The 13240-nt window shown below is 40.9% G+C and overlaps 1 protein-coding gene across 1 annotated transcript in view; it reads right to left on the reverse strand.

Annotated features, from left to right (window-relative positions):
• The window catches only part of LTBP2 (latent transforming growth factor beta binding protein 2), a 171812-nt gene that overhangs the window by 44199 nt on the left and 114373 nt on the right, over nucleotides 1–13240 (reverse strand). The window contains exons 10-13 of the mRNA XM_020793875.3: nucleotides 10847–10969; nucleotides 8187–8351; nucleotides 6294–6524; nucleotides 5182–5201 (exon numbers count right to left, since the gene is read on the reverse strand). Coding sequence (XP_020649534.3) covers nucleotides 5182–5201; nucleotides 6294–6524; nucleotides 8187–8351; nucleotides 10847–10969 — 539 coding nt within the window. The remainder of the gene's footprint in view (nucleotides 1–5181; nucleotides 5202–6293; nucleotides 6525–8186; nucleotides 8352–10846; nucleotides 10970–13240) is intronic.

A 13240-nucleotide genomic window follows, 5' to 3' on the forward strand; every position in this document is an offset into this window, starting at 1 on the left:
CCCTCTGGACACGGTCAGCCAGGAAGGAGCGGAACCACTGTAAAGCAGTGCCCCCAACTCCCAGCCCAGCCAGCCTATCCAGAAGGAAACCATGGTCAATGGTGTCGAAAGCTGCGGAGAGGTCCAGGAGTATCAGCAGGGAGTATCAACTCATCACAATGAGCTGATGAGCAGTCTGGGACCTCCACCGGATTTCCTGGTTGAAGAAGATCCTGGACCACCCAAAACCCCTCTGCTGGACGACATTCTGAGGAAGCAATACGGCTGGAGAAATATTGCCATTTCGCCAGCCGTATTGCCACGAAATAGGCCCAATAATGGGCTCTAAGTCGTGTTTGATTAGACTCCCAGTGGGATTTCCTCCACCTGCACTCCAACCGCCTCCCCCTCATTCATCGCCCGCAGTCCAGAAGTATACCGATTTCGATTTCGATACCTTTATTGGCATATGAACAGACAGGAGCAGAACGTAGATACAAACCAAACAATAATCAAGGGAAAAGTAAAGTGAGAAATATACTCAAAACAGCAAGTAATATCATAGGTTGTGGGTTAAAATAGAAATTTCCAATAGATATCCTGCAACGGCAGATGTAATCAAAGACAAGAATCACTCAGGAAAAAGGCTAAGGAGTTGGGAAAAAAGGAAAGCCACGGTTCTAGGAAAAGCTTTCTCAGAGAAGAATGAGCCGGGCAGTGAAATAAAATATGGTCCAGGGAGTCTGGTAGAGTATGACAGAAAAAACAGAGCCTGTTTACACGGGGAATCTTGGAGAAACGGCCTACATGGACCGCCGAAGGGAAAATATTCAGGTGAGGTAGCATAAAAGCTCTTCTCTGACCAGGATTAGTCAGTGAAGAGAAGTAGTTGGAAGGACGTCCTAGGGAAGGAGGAAGACTGAAAAAAAGAGGAGAACAGGTGGGGTTCAAATCGGCTGAAAGTGTTTCATACTCAAGCTGCCAGAGTTTGTGCTTGATCAAGGAGTGGGCCTGTTGTAATCCAACATCGAAGAGGGATTCTAGGTTCAGTCCTAAGGAAAGAAGTTTAGAATCGATCAGTTGGAACCAGTTCGATGTGTAAGAATAGCTAAGAAGATCAAAAAGGAGAGAATTGGGGTTAGAATGAAGATGAATGCGGAGCCAGTATTTGAAGGTGGTGACCCAGGCAAGAGTAGACGGAAGGTGGGTTCCCAATTCGAGTGCCATGGTGGAGAGGCGGATCATACGGGGTATCTATATTTGGATGGTGAAAGTTGTGTATATTTTAACTTTTTTTTTTGTAGTGTTGTCCAGTTTTACCTTGGGGAAGAGCACCTCATTTCGTTGCACCCACTTGTGAGCGCAATGACAAATAAATTTCTTATGTCTTATGTCTTATATTGGGAACACCTAAGATCTTTCTAAGGAAAACAGCAGCAATGGAATCAATGTCATGATTTACAGCCTCTATCCAGATGGGCACCCCATAAAAAAGGTGGGATAGAAGTTTACACTGTTCCAGCAGGGCTGCTGGAACAAATTGGTTGCCCGAAAGATAATGGAATTTTGAAATTGCATTGAGTTGGGTAGTTGATGTAGAGATAACCAATTTTTTATGTGGGATCCAGTTTAGTTTGTGATGGAAAGTGAGCCCAAGGTATTTAAATGTTGGCACTTGCTGGTACGAATGTGTACCAACTGTCCAAGTGGACAGAAGGCTGGATTTAGAAAAAACAACTATTTTTGTTTTGGAGGAATTTATACAAAGATCGTTGACGGAACAGTAGTCTTGGAATTTGGCTAAAAGGAGACGCAAGCCGGCTTTGGAAAGAGAAAGCAGGACTGCATCGTCTGCGTAAAGGAGAACTGAAAGAGGGGCACCATTAAGAGAGGGGGAAGGGTTGGCAGCTTTAGATAAGAAAGGGGGAAGATCTGCTAAGAACAGGTTAAACAGTAAGGGGGCTAATATGCACCCTTGACGGACACCCCTATTAACTTGAAACCTATCAGATAGTATATTGGAGTTTGGAAAGCGGATCTGGCATGAGTTTGAAGAATGGAGACGCCTAAGCAGAAAAAGTAGACGAGGGTCAATGCCCCATTGGGACCAGAAGTATACCAAGGAGCTGTCTGGGCTCTGCGTGCAGGGAGACAGCACTTAGGCGCAATCGTGTCAACTACCCGGGTCATCTCCCCATTCCATAGGGTGACCTGATCTTAGACAGAAGTGGTGACCATATCAGACAGATAATCCCCCAGAGCATTCAGGAAATCATCCAGATCCATTAGTGTCTGAGGGCGGATCATCTTAATAGATCCCCCACCTTTGCAGAGGGTAGAAGAAGCTAATAGACTAAACTTGACCAGGAAGTGGTCTGACCATGACAATGGGGTCACAACCAGCCCCTCCACATCCAAACCACCATCTTCCAGTCCCGTGGAGAAAACCAGGTCCAAAGTGTGCCCGTCTCATGTGTCAGGCCGATGACACATTGAGACAGCCCCATGGTTGTCATGGCGGCCATGAAATCCAGTCAAGGCAGCCTCAGCATGGATGTTAAGGTCCCCCAGCACCAACAGCCTGGGAGTCCTCAACACCAGGTCTGAGACTACCTCCATCAGCTCAGGCAGGGAGACTGCTGGTATGCAGCAAGGTGGGCGATACACCAACAGAATCCCCAATTGAATCTACCCCCACCACCATTCCTTCCCCTACGTAGCACCACCTCAATGGCTGCCCTCTCCAATGCCCTCCCCCCTTCCTGTTCCCTCAGATCCACTGTGGGTCTCTACATATGTAACCTGATGATAATTGATAATGACAATAAAACCCCCTTCTAAAGCCCCTTCTCCCCCACCCAGCCAGGTGGCTGATGTTGAGGATTGGATGGGGCAGCCAGAGGCAGCAAGGGCCCAGTCCTGTAAGGCCGAGGGAGTCCACGCCAAACTCCCCCAGGAAGGCTGGCAACCGGCAGCAGCACAGCTACACTGTCTTTCACTCAGTGCCTGAGGGACGGCAGATGATGAAGACTCCCCCGAAGGCAGCAATGCTCTCCTCCAGCATCACATTTCAAATGAATCAATTTTTTCCCTCTCAGCTTTCTTAACTGCCCAGATTTCACACCCATACATGGTGATCAGAAATACAAGTGTGTGGATGATCTTGGTCTTGGTCCTCAGTGACACATCTTTACACTTGATGATCTTTTCTAATTCCTGCATTGCTGTCCTTCCTAGTCTCAGGCTTCTTTTGATTTCTTGGCCAGTCTCCATTTGGATTGATAACTGAACCAAGGTATACAAAATTTGTAACTATTTCAATCATTTACTAGTGGCAGTTGATAATAATCACATGCTGTCAAGTCAATTCTCACTTATAATGATCCTTTTCAGAGTTTTTCAGGTAGAGAATATTCAGAACTGGTTCACCATTCCCTTCTTTGGGGAGGGGGAAGGGGGGATAGGCACTGTACAGCTTGCCTAAGGCAACACAAGCTGGGTCTATTTGCAGGAGGCCCAGTGGGGAATCCCTACCTCTGGCTCCTCAGCCAGATACCGAAACCACTGAACTATGCAGCCAGCCAGTGGTAGTTAGCCATTGCAATTTATGCCACTGCACTTATGCTGGCATAACTGATCAGTAAGATCTTGGCCAATATAAATCATCAGGCCTCTTTCTTTTGTTGTTGTAGTTCTAAATATATACTAATACAATATACAAGACACTAGAACACTCTAGGGCTTATCTAAGACTCTAAACTCAAACAGCTAAAACTGAATCCAATAGTTATAAAATAATCTATATTTTTAGATTTTACATTAATATTTTTACAATTTCACATTAATTATTGATTATGTTAACTTTTTAATTCAAGGTTAAATGGTACACTTTTAAATGACTCAGTCTTTACTTGCTGATATAGTTCCCAATGGTCCTAAAGCAACTGAGCCATTACTAAGGGGCAGAAATAGAAGCATATTAATGTTGCAGAGTTGTTACAAAGGCAGTTTTTAAAGGAATCTCATGCTGAAGTCTCGAAGACTAGTCACAAAACAAAGCAAACTAAGGGTACAGTCAGAAAGACATTTAGTCCACTGTTCGGTTTGCTACGCGGATGGGTTAGTTCACTCCTTTCTGGTGATCACACAATGTAATCACTGGAGTGAATTAAACCATTCCCAGGGTGCTCCTGTCTGCACCTTTCTGTGTCCCCGTCAGAGCTTCTACTTTTTTGTGCAGGTAGGATTGCTATATTTTGGTTTGTTTCCAACATGTGCGATCGCTGGAAACAAACCAAAGCTGAAGCTGTCAAATTGTCTATCACTGTTAGTTTGCCATATTGGGAAGTAGCTTATAAGAAGATCCCCCCATAATATAGACAAATTAACACTTCCTCAGTGCCTCCATGGAAGCACAAAGGAATTTTTTTTAAAAAAAATCACATTTTTTAGACTCTATTATTGCATCGCATCACTTATGTTTAAAAAATTTAATAAATACAAAATTCCTCCCAAGAAGCAGAAAGAGATGGGAGACTGGAGGGGGAATGAGGAGCATTTTCCCCATTTCTTGTTCTTGTCTTAGAGAAAAAGAGATCCTCCTTGCAGCCAAATCCATTGTGGATTTGCCACATGTAGACAAGCCCTATTTTGTGCACTCCAGGGAGTAAGAAAAGCTCCTGCTGCAACAGCCATTTACAATCTGCTCTTAAGGATTTTATGGACTGCCTGAGACATCTGTTTTTGACCTAAGAATCTCATGACACACTTTCTTTTACTTTCAGATTGTCTTTCAAATGTCCCAAAAAAAGGTATCAGTTGGTCTATAAACTACATTTATGTTAAGTTACTAAGAAATTTATGACATACTTTTTAATTCATACATTATCTTTCAAATATCCCTCTAACAAGACCACTCCATGGGTCTCAACACTACATCTTATACAATCAGATACATCACTTCTGAAATATCCTCTTAGATTTGCTTTATATTAAAAATAAGATGACTTATGTAAATTTATAAATTCTCTTTCTTTTCTTTCTTTCTTTCTTTTCTTTCTTTCTTTCTTTTTTTGAGTCAAACCTTATTTGTTCCGAAGAGTTTGTTTTTTCAATCACTTTTTAACTTATGGCTTTTCTAAACCAAATGTTGACCTCCATCGTATCCCAAACATATAAGGCAGTGGCAGAGGTTTTACTCACCTGATCTTCTTGAGATTCTCCTGTAAAACAATAGAAGTCAGTTAGAAAACTTGATATCTTAACATGCTAAGTACCTTGCAACCACAGGCTAAACCTCCATCACTAGGCTAATTTAGGTGGAGCCTCAAAATCCACATGTAGTTCATCCATCCTATTAAAATCCAGTCCTAAAATTTCTGTTTGGTTTGGACCATGCTTGCCATGGTGCCCTCCAGATATGTTGAACTACAACTCCCACATTCCCCACCATGATCACTGGCAATGATGACAGTCATAATTTGATGCATACCAAAGGTATCCAGTTCGGGAAAGACTGTTCTATTCTCTTCAGCCCAATATTCTAAGTGTTACAAGATAAAGTATGTGAATTGTCTGAGCACTCAATATACTGTACCATATCAGTATTTATTGTTATTTTAATATACAGGATTGTAGCATCTGTAACCAAGACTACCACACATTTCTAACCTCCATGTACTTGGGGTTGACACTGCACATACATCATGTAATGCATGAAGAAGATGCAATCTTTCTGAGATCTGAAATCAGTCAAAATGATGGCCCACTGAAAGTGCACCTTGCAGGGATGCCCGGTGCTTTTTGGGAGTGGCCTCAGCAGTTTGGAATACTTTCTCTTTAGACTGGCCACTTATTTACCTCTGTACCTTCTAGGGAAAAGGCAAAGACCCTTTTTCCATCTCAGCTCCTTTCCTATGTTACATACATGAAAGGATTCCTCACAGCGAAGAGTCAGCAGGCCCTCTAGATGGAAGTTTATCTTTAAAACTGGCTTTCCCCCCACTAGAAATGAAGCAGATCCTCCTCACGCCTCTCATTTACAAGCGGATTTGTGCTCTATGAGCTTCTAATTTGCTTGTGGAAAAGCATCATTCTTCCTTCCAAGAAAATGGTGCTATACAAAGCCACTTTTTAAATGGTCACCAGAAGAACAAGCTTGCTGGTAACTGGAGGATGTGCCATCCTCAGTGGTTTCAGGGGAGATGCCCAGACCTTGCTCACTCTGCTGCAAGACCTTTTGAAAACAGAATGGAAATAAATGCCTCCCCCATTTATGCAGGGAATTAGCTGGCTCCACTCCAATATTACTTCACCTCTTCCTGCAGATATGTCAGTTCTAGGGATTGTGTCTGTGATACCACCACTCAAAACCTCCTGTAGCTGCTGCCGCCTTCTTGTCCAGTCAGGAACCCTATCATTATTTTGCTTCTGTTCTTCTAAGCTATGTGGCAGCTCCTCTGCTTCTGCCTTCCTCATGGACATCCGTATGTCAGAGCTAGAATAAGTGTAGCCATGCCCTGCAGGGCAAATCTCCTTGAAGGCTTCTGCAAGGAATGCAAAATACAAGACATAAATGTGATGATACAGAGGGAAGAAAGCCACAAGAGAAGAAGAAATAGCTGAGGGCTTATAGAAATCAGTATTGGGGTGCAGTTTTTCTGTTACACAGGTAAGATGTGTTGGTACATGTTTCATCTTTTATAATCTATTTAGGTATCCATTACAATTGAAACAATGTTCTCTCACATAAGTAAAACATGTTTAGACTACATCTATGGGATTAGAATTGAAAACTACAAGTTGCCAGCAAAAAGAAAGACATTTGTTTGCATGTGTTATAAGTTAGAGCAGTGGTTCTTAACCTTGGGTTACTCAGGTGTTTTTGAACTGCAACTCCCAGAAACCCCAGCCAGCACAGCTGGTGGTGAAGGCTTCTGGGAGTTGCAGTCCAAAACCACCTGAGTAACCCAAGGTTAAGAACCACTGAGTTAGAGCAATATCTTATTAACCTATTCTGGAAAATGTGCTTGCCTTTTTCTCAATATAACCACACAGAAATTCTCATTCAGCCTATAGCCAATTATCTCTCTCACAGAAACAAACAACTGAGTAATAAAGCAAAGGATGTCTGTTCAAGCTTCCTAAGAGTCAAAGGCCAAATAGTCAGACTTCTGGAAGTTAAAGCAGCCTTTTAATTCTTTGGTGCTGTTAGCATCAGCTGTAGTTGATTTGGCTGCATAAGACCAAACCTAAGTCAGAGTTGGAAGGTGTTCCTTCAGGCAGTCCCTGTGGAGGAGTGGGACAGATGAAGGCAGGAACAGGCAGAACTTAGAAACATCACTTCTTTGTACAACAGCTTCAAGTTTTGCAACTGGTTTGCATACCTCCTCCCCCGGCAATATCAAATACCAGAAATAGTAGTCTGGCCACTTCATATTTTCCCCAACATTTCTGGACACTTTCTAGCACATCCTTCATGGCCCATGTGTATAGCATATGAAAAATTACTACAGCTGTGGCATGGGCCTGGAACAAAGAGGGCACTGTTTGTTTTGAGATGCTTAGTAGTCCCCCATACAAGGTATGCCAGTTTCACCATGGGGGAGTGGGTACTGCAAAAGGTTCAAAAAAAAACTGGGCATAGATTAGAGAGTAAAAAGATAATGTTGAGTTTTTTGAGCTGCCTCTAGGAACCCCAACTTTATATATCAGTTACACCATACTGGGGGTGCTGCAAAATGCAGGACTTGCCCTGCAAAACAGCTGCAAAACCTTAGCATACGTTTTGAGGTTCAAAAGGTCTAGGGGGGCGCTGGTGCTGTGACCACATTGATGATTCAGCAATATCTGGGGAATGTGTCACATTTTGACTAGGACAACATTGTGCAAGGGCTCCATCTGCATGCTGAGACACTATCATAGAATCATAGAATAATGAAGTTGAAAGAAGACTATAAAGCCAAGTGAATATTCAGGTCTTCTGAAATCTGTTGTCTCGTAGAGAATATGAATGTGTTTGTCTGATAAAGACAAACAGAAGTAAAGGAATCACAAGATTAAATTGATAAAAAGGAATGAATGAATGAATGAATGAATGAATGAATGAATGAATGAATGAATGAATAAATAAATAAATAAATAAATAAATAAATAAATAAATAAATAAATAAATAAATAAATCTCCACAAAGCAAGCAGAGTTCTCACCAGATCCTGGCAAGGGACACTTTTCACAATTTCGCCCCCATCCTTTGCCAACCCGGCTACAGCAGCAGATCTGTTTGGTGATGTGAAGATTGAGTGGCAGGGCACAGATTCCTTCTACTGTTGAGCGATAACACAGTCCCTGCTCTGTGGATACAGCTTTATCCGCTAAAAGAGAAAAAAAGAGGATTAACCCTTTGCGCACACTTGCCAAGGAAGATTTGCAATGTGATCTTATGCATATTTACCTAGAAGGAAATTCTACTGAGGCTGGAAGGGCTTATTTTCAGGCATGTGTGCATATTCTATACACACTTAAATTCAACTGCACACAGTTGTATTTACTTATTATGCAGGATCATGCTATTCAGAAGTCTCTACCATGTTTTCCCTATTACTTCACCAATCAGTAGAATGAGAGCAGGGGAAAAACTAGATTATTTATTTATTCATTTATTTTATTTATATGCCGACCTCACTACCCAAAGGTCTCTGGGCAGCTTACAACAGAGCTTGGAAATAACTGGCTACAAATAACTAACTAGCTGCAATGAATTTTTTTTTACAATACTGACATATAACAATTCAACAGGAACTACAATGTCACTCATTTTTAAGTATAACTGAAACATTTTAGCAGAGACAGAAAGTTATTTTTTGGACTAGAACAATCCCAAAGGAGTTTGTGCACCAAACTAATTAACAAATAGATGAGAGGTAAGTGTGTTGTATCACAGGCTAGCAGCTTGTAGCATTCAGACTTTCTACCCCCAAAAACTAATTAAAGAGTGACTATTTAGGCACTTTTAATAAACAATAGCACACAGAAGGCTTATCTACACTATCCCTTTTGAAGCAGGCTGGTGCAGTATAGAGTTGCTTGAGGCTGGGTGGAGATGTGATATACCATTTGGTGTGGTTCTCAATAGATCCTATCCTATCCTATCTCAAGAGCTCCTTCCACTATCAATTTCAGTTATAGTGAAGTGGCTTAGTAAGCAAGCAATCTACAATATTTTAATATATTAGCAATGGAACACTTTGCTTCTCAGTGATTTTGGCTGTGAGTAGTTTCTCAATTGGCATTTTGGACAAGGCAAAGGGGAAAATGTAATCTAAATGAAGCAATACATCAGCGATAGTCTAGCAGAGTAAAAAAAAAGTTCATTTCCTCTGCCCTTCTGTGGACAAACAGGGGAAGTGTTCAGTTTGCTAATATCCTGAAGTAGCTCATTTATTAAGCCACTTCATGATACTGGAAATTGATAAAGAAGGAGCCCTAACAGCTTAAGACTCCCTTCTTGGTCCATTCCCAGCTATCACGCATGCTGGAAACAGACCAAACTAGACAAACCTACCCACAGCAAAAAAGTAGAAACCCCTGACAGAGGATCAGAAAGCTGTGGGTAGGGGTGCTCTGGAAATAAACTGCTTCACCTAACCATTCCATTGTCTAATTGCCAGAAAAAAGAATGGAATAACCCATCTCACTGAGCCCAGAGATATTTTTTAAAATTGTAGTTATAATTGTTTGTATAATTGTATTTAATTAATTTTATAAGCATTTTTCTTATTTAAGTGTTGGAACGCATTCAATAGCTTTTAAAAAGCCTTAAAGACAGTTCACATTGTAAGAAGTACACTCTGTTAAAACTTAACTTTAAGATTCTAATCTATACAAGCTCACGTTCTTGGCAAAGAAGCAAGTGAAACTAATCATTAGGCAGTTTTTAAACTCTGCCAAATAAAACTGCTAAATATGTGTAAGTGTAAGCTACAATGTGTAAGTGAGCTACAAGATTTGCAGAAAGGAGGTCCTTGTTACTTTTGGGCTTAATTGTATAAGTGCAAATACAAGTCAGCTTTTGGACAATTTACCTTAATTTAAGATAGCATAGGAGACTGATCTGTGTTTCAATTTGTATTCCAATTTAATTATGTTTTAACTGGCTCCAATTTTTACATGTGACTTGTGAACAGTTTTTTACAACACTTATTTGTTACTTTTAAAATGCTTATTATTGAGTTTTATTGTATTAGCCAATATGGGCTTTTTAACAGAAAGGTGAGACATAACAAGTAATAATGAAAGTGAAACTGATCAGAACAAAGATAAAATTGGAAGATTTATTTTTTTAAAAAAAACTGGCCTGAGGGGGATAGTTGGCAAGTTTCATTCAATTCATGTTGATGTTGTTGCTTCTGTTTTTGGTGAACCCTTAGGGAAAAAGTCTCTCTTGGGTTTCAATAGTCACTGCCACTCTACCTCCATCTGATGCACAGCAAAATTACCAAGGATTGATCCTGCTGGTAAATGCCCACTCCAGCAGGCTTCTTTTGACCTAACTTTGGCATAAAAATATGTCTTCATAATTATTAACAATCAGGGTATGTATGAAAAGGCACATAAAAAGGTATCTATAAAAAGGCACATGACTGCCTAATTGTTTGCTTGTCCATCTATAATCTATAATCTGATGTTCATTGATTGAGTTATTCTGTGTTTACTGTTTTGATTTTATTATATTCCTTTTATATTTCCTTTATTATTTTTACATTATTTATGTTAACCAGCTAGAGTAGTGCCTTGCACTAAGTGGGCAGCACAGAAGTCCAATAAATAAAATAAAATAGATGGTTATTGCTTATCTGTTAGCACTTACAAATGCAGTGACTGCGGGATGGATCCAGCAGAGTGCCAGGCTTACAAGTACAAAGGAAGCTGCCCCGGGTGTTCACACATTCTGCATCTTTACATATGCCAACCATTAGACATTCATTGATATCTGTAAGGTGATTTAAGGGGAAAATTAGTTAATAACTCTGCAAAGAGGATCTGTGGTACCACATGGATTAAGTTCAGAGATGAGCAGAAAAGAGCCATCCAGTGGTATCATGGAATCACCACACACAAAAGGAAGTGTTGGCCATTAAATTTGTCCTATATTAGAACAGACAGATAATAGACAGGTGGAAGGAAGATGGCTCTGAAATTAACACAAGGGAGAGTTGACCAATAGTCTGGACAATTGCCCTTCATAGGAAGAGAAAGAGTCAGTTTCTCCCATACCTTAATAACATTGCAAGTCTGTATATTTATTCTAATACAGTATAAGTAATTCTCCATCCATAACAGACTCATTGCTCAAGCTACTTATGCCTTCTGTCTCCCTCTTCACAGCTGGAACCCCTTTGCTATATTTTTAAATGATGAGCCTTCACCTAAAAATCTATATTTTTTTAAAATAATAACTGTAATCTTCTAAATGATATGCTATGGCAGAGGCAAGTAAGCAATCCGATGCATTCTATATACCTCAGATTCTTATTTCTCATTCTCTTTGATTTGGACTATCTCAGCATGAGCTGATTTTCTTTCTTTCTTTCTTTCTTTCTTTCTTTCTTTCTTCTTTCTTTCTTTCTCAGGATCTCTGTAATTTGCATATAGGTTTTTAAGAAGCAACAGATCTGGATATAGGGATGTTACCTGACATGAAGGAAACAATTAGTATCCTTGAATATTGTCTGGGGTTGATGATGAGCTGGATGACAGCAGACAAGCTGAATTACACCCTGACAAGATAAAGTGCTCTTTTTTAGCAGAAAATCAATCTCAGGCATTGGTATTCAACCTGTTCTGGAACCTGAAAAGTCAGATTCATAGTCTGGGAACGTGCCTAGATTCCAGGTGATGGTGGCATCAAGGAATATTTTTGTGCAATTTCACGTATCAGCTATCTTCTTCTTTTGATTACTATAATACACCCACAAAGACTGCCCAAGTGCTTAGGTATGTAGGAGTTTAGGTATGTAAGATATACAGACGTTAGGCTTCTTAATGAAGTATCATATCAAGATCATATGACCCAGGTATTATTGAAAGACATGCTCAAGTTGCTAATTGCTTTCAAGGCCCTGTTCAAAATGTCTGTTTTAATTTTAAAGCCCTAAATAGCTTGGGAGATCATCTTGTTACGAATCTGTTCAGAGGATAAGATCTACAAGAAAGGTCCTCTGACAGGACATAATCTGTGAAGGCCTGCACAGGCGTGTGGGAGAAGCCTTTCTCCTGCATTGATTCCAGATGGTAGAAGCCACTCCTCTCAGTGATGCAGTCAGTTCCCACATGGGACAAATATGAAGATGCATCTCTCCAAACTGACATTTTCAACTATTTTCTGACTTTAATGATGACATTAATTGCTTTGATTATTGTGATTTTAGTGATGTTATAGCTAAATCTCCTTTTTTGCTTGTTTTTCACCTGTTTTTAATTTCTTCTGATGCTAGGACATTGCAAACCCATCACCTCAGCTCATCTTGGCTATTGAATGTAGCCAATGAGGTCGCTGTGGATTGGGTGTTAACATCATAAATGCTTTGCTAAGGAAGGGTATTACACCCTACCCCTCCTGTGTGAAAGAAACTATTACAGGGTCCATCATAAAGCATGGCAACCTTGTGACAGTTGATTGGAATAACTCAAGGCCCATTGCTAAAATCCCTTTTATAGACAAGTTGACTGAGTGGGTGGAGGCAGAGCATCTCTGGATGTCCCCGGAGGGAGGAAGAATGCCTGGGTCCATTCCAGTCTGGTTTCAGGCTGCACCATGGCACAGAGATAGCACTGGTCACATTGCAAGATGATTTGTTAAGGGAGGCTACTAGGGGAGGAATGACCCTGTTGGTTCTCCCTGATCTCTCAGTGGCCTTTTATACAGGTTGTTGGGTTAGAGGGCTGGTCCTCAGCTGGTTCCGATCCTTTCTTGACAACCAGGTCCAGAGAGTTCAGCTTGGAGATGATGTGTTGGTCCATCGGACTCTAAACGGTGGGGTTCCACGGGGGCTGTCTATCTCCCCAATGCTTTTTAACATCTGTGTGAGGCTGCTGAGAGAAATCATGTGGAGATTCAGAGTGTGTTTTCATCAGTATGCTGCCAATACACAACTCTATCTCTTCTTTGCATCCTCTACAGTGGATACTGTCCATGTCCTGGAGCATTGCCTGACCTCAGTTCTGGAATGGATGAGGGCTAATAGACTGAAACTGAATCCTG

Source organism: Pogona vitticeps, chromosome 1 (assembly GCF_051106095.1).
Source record: "Pogona vitticeps strain Pit_001003342236 chromosome 1, PviZW2.1, whole genome shotgun sequence".
In the NCBI taxonomy this organism is placed as follows: Eukaryota; Metazoa; Chordata; class Lepidosauria; order Squamata; family Agamidae; genus Pogona; species Pogona vitticeps.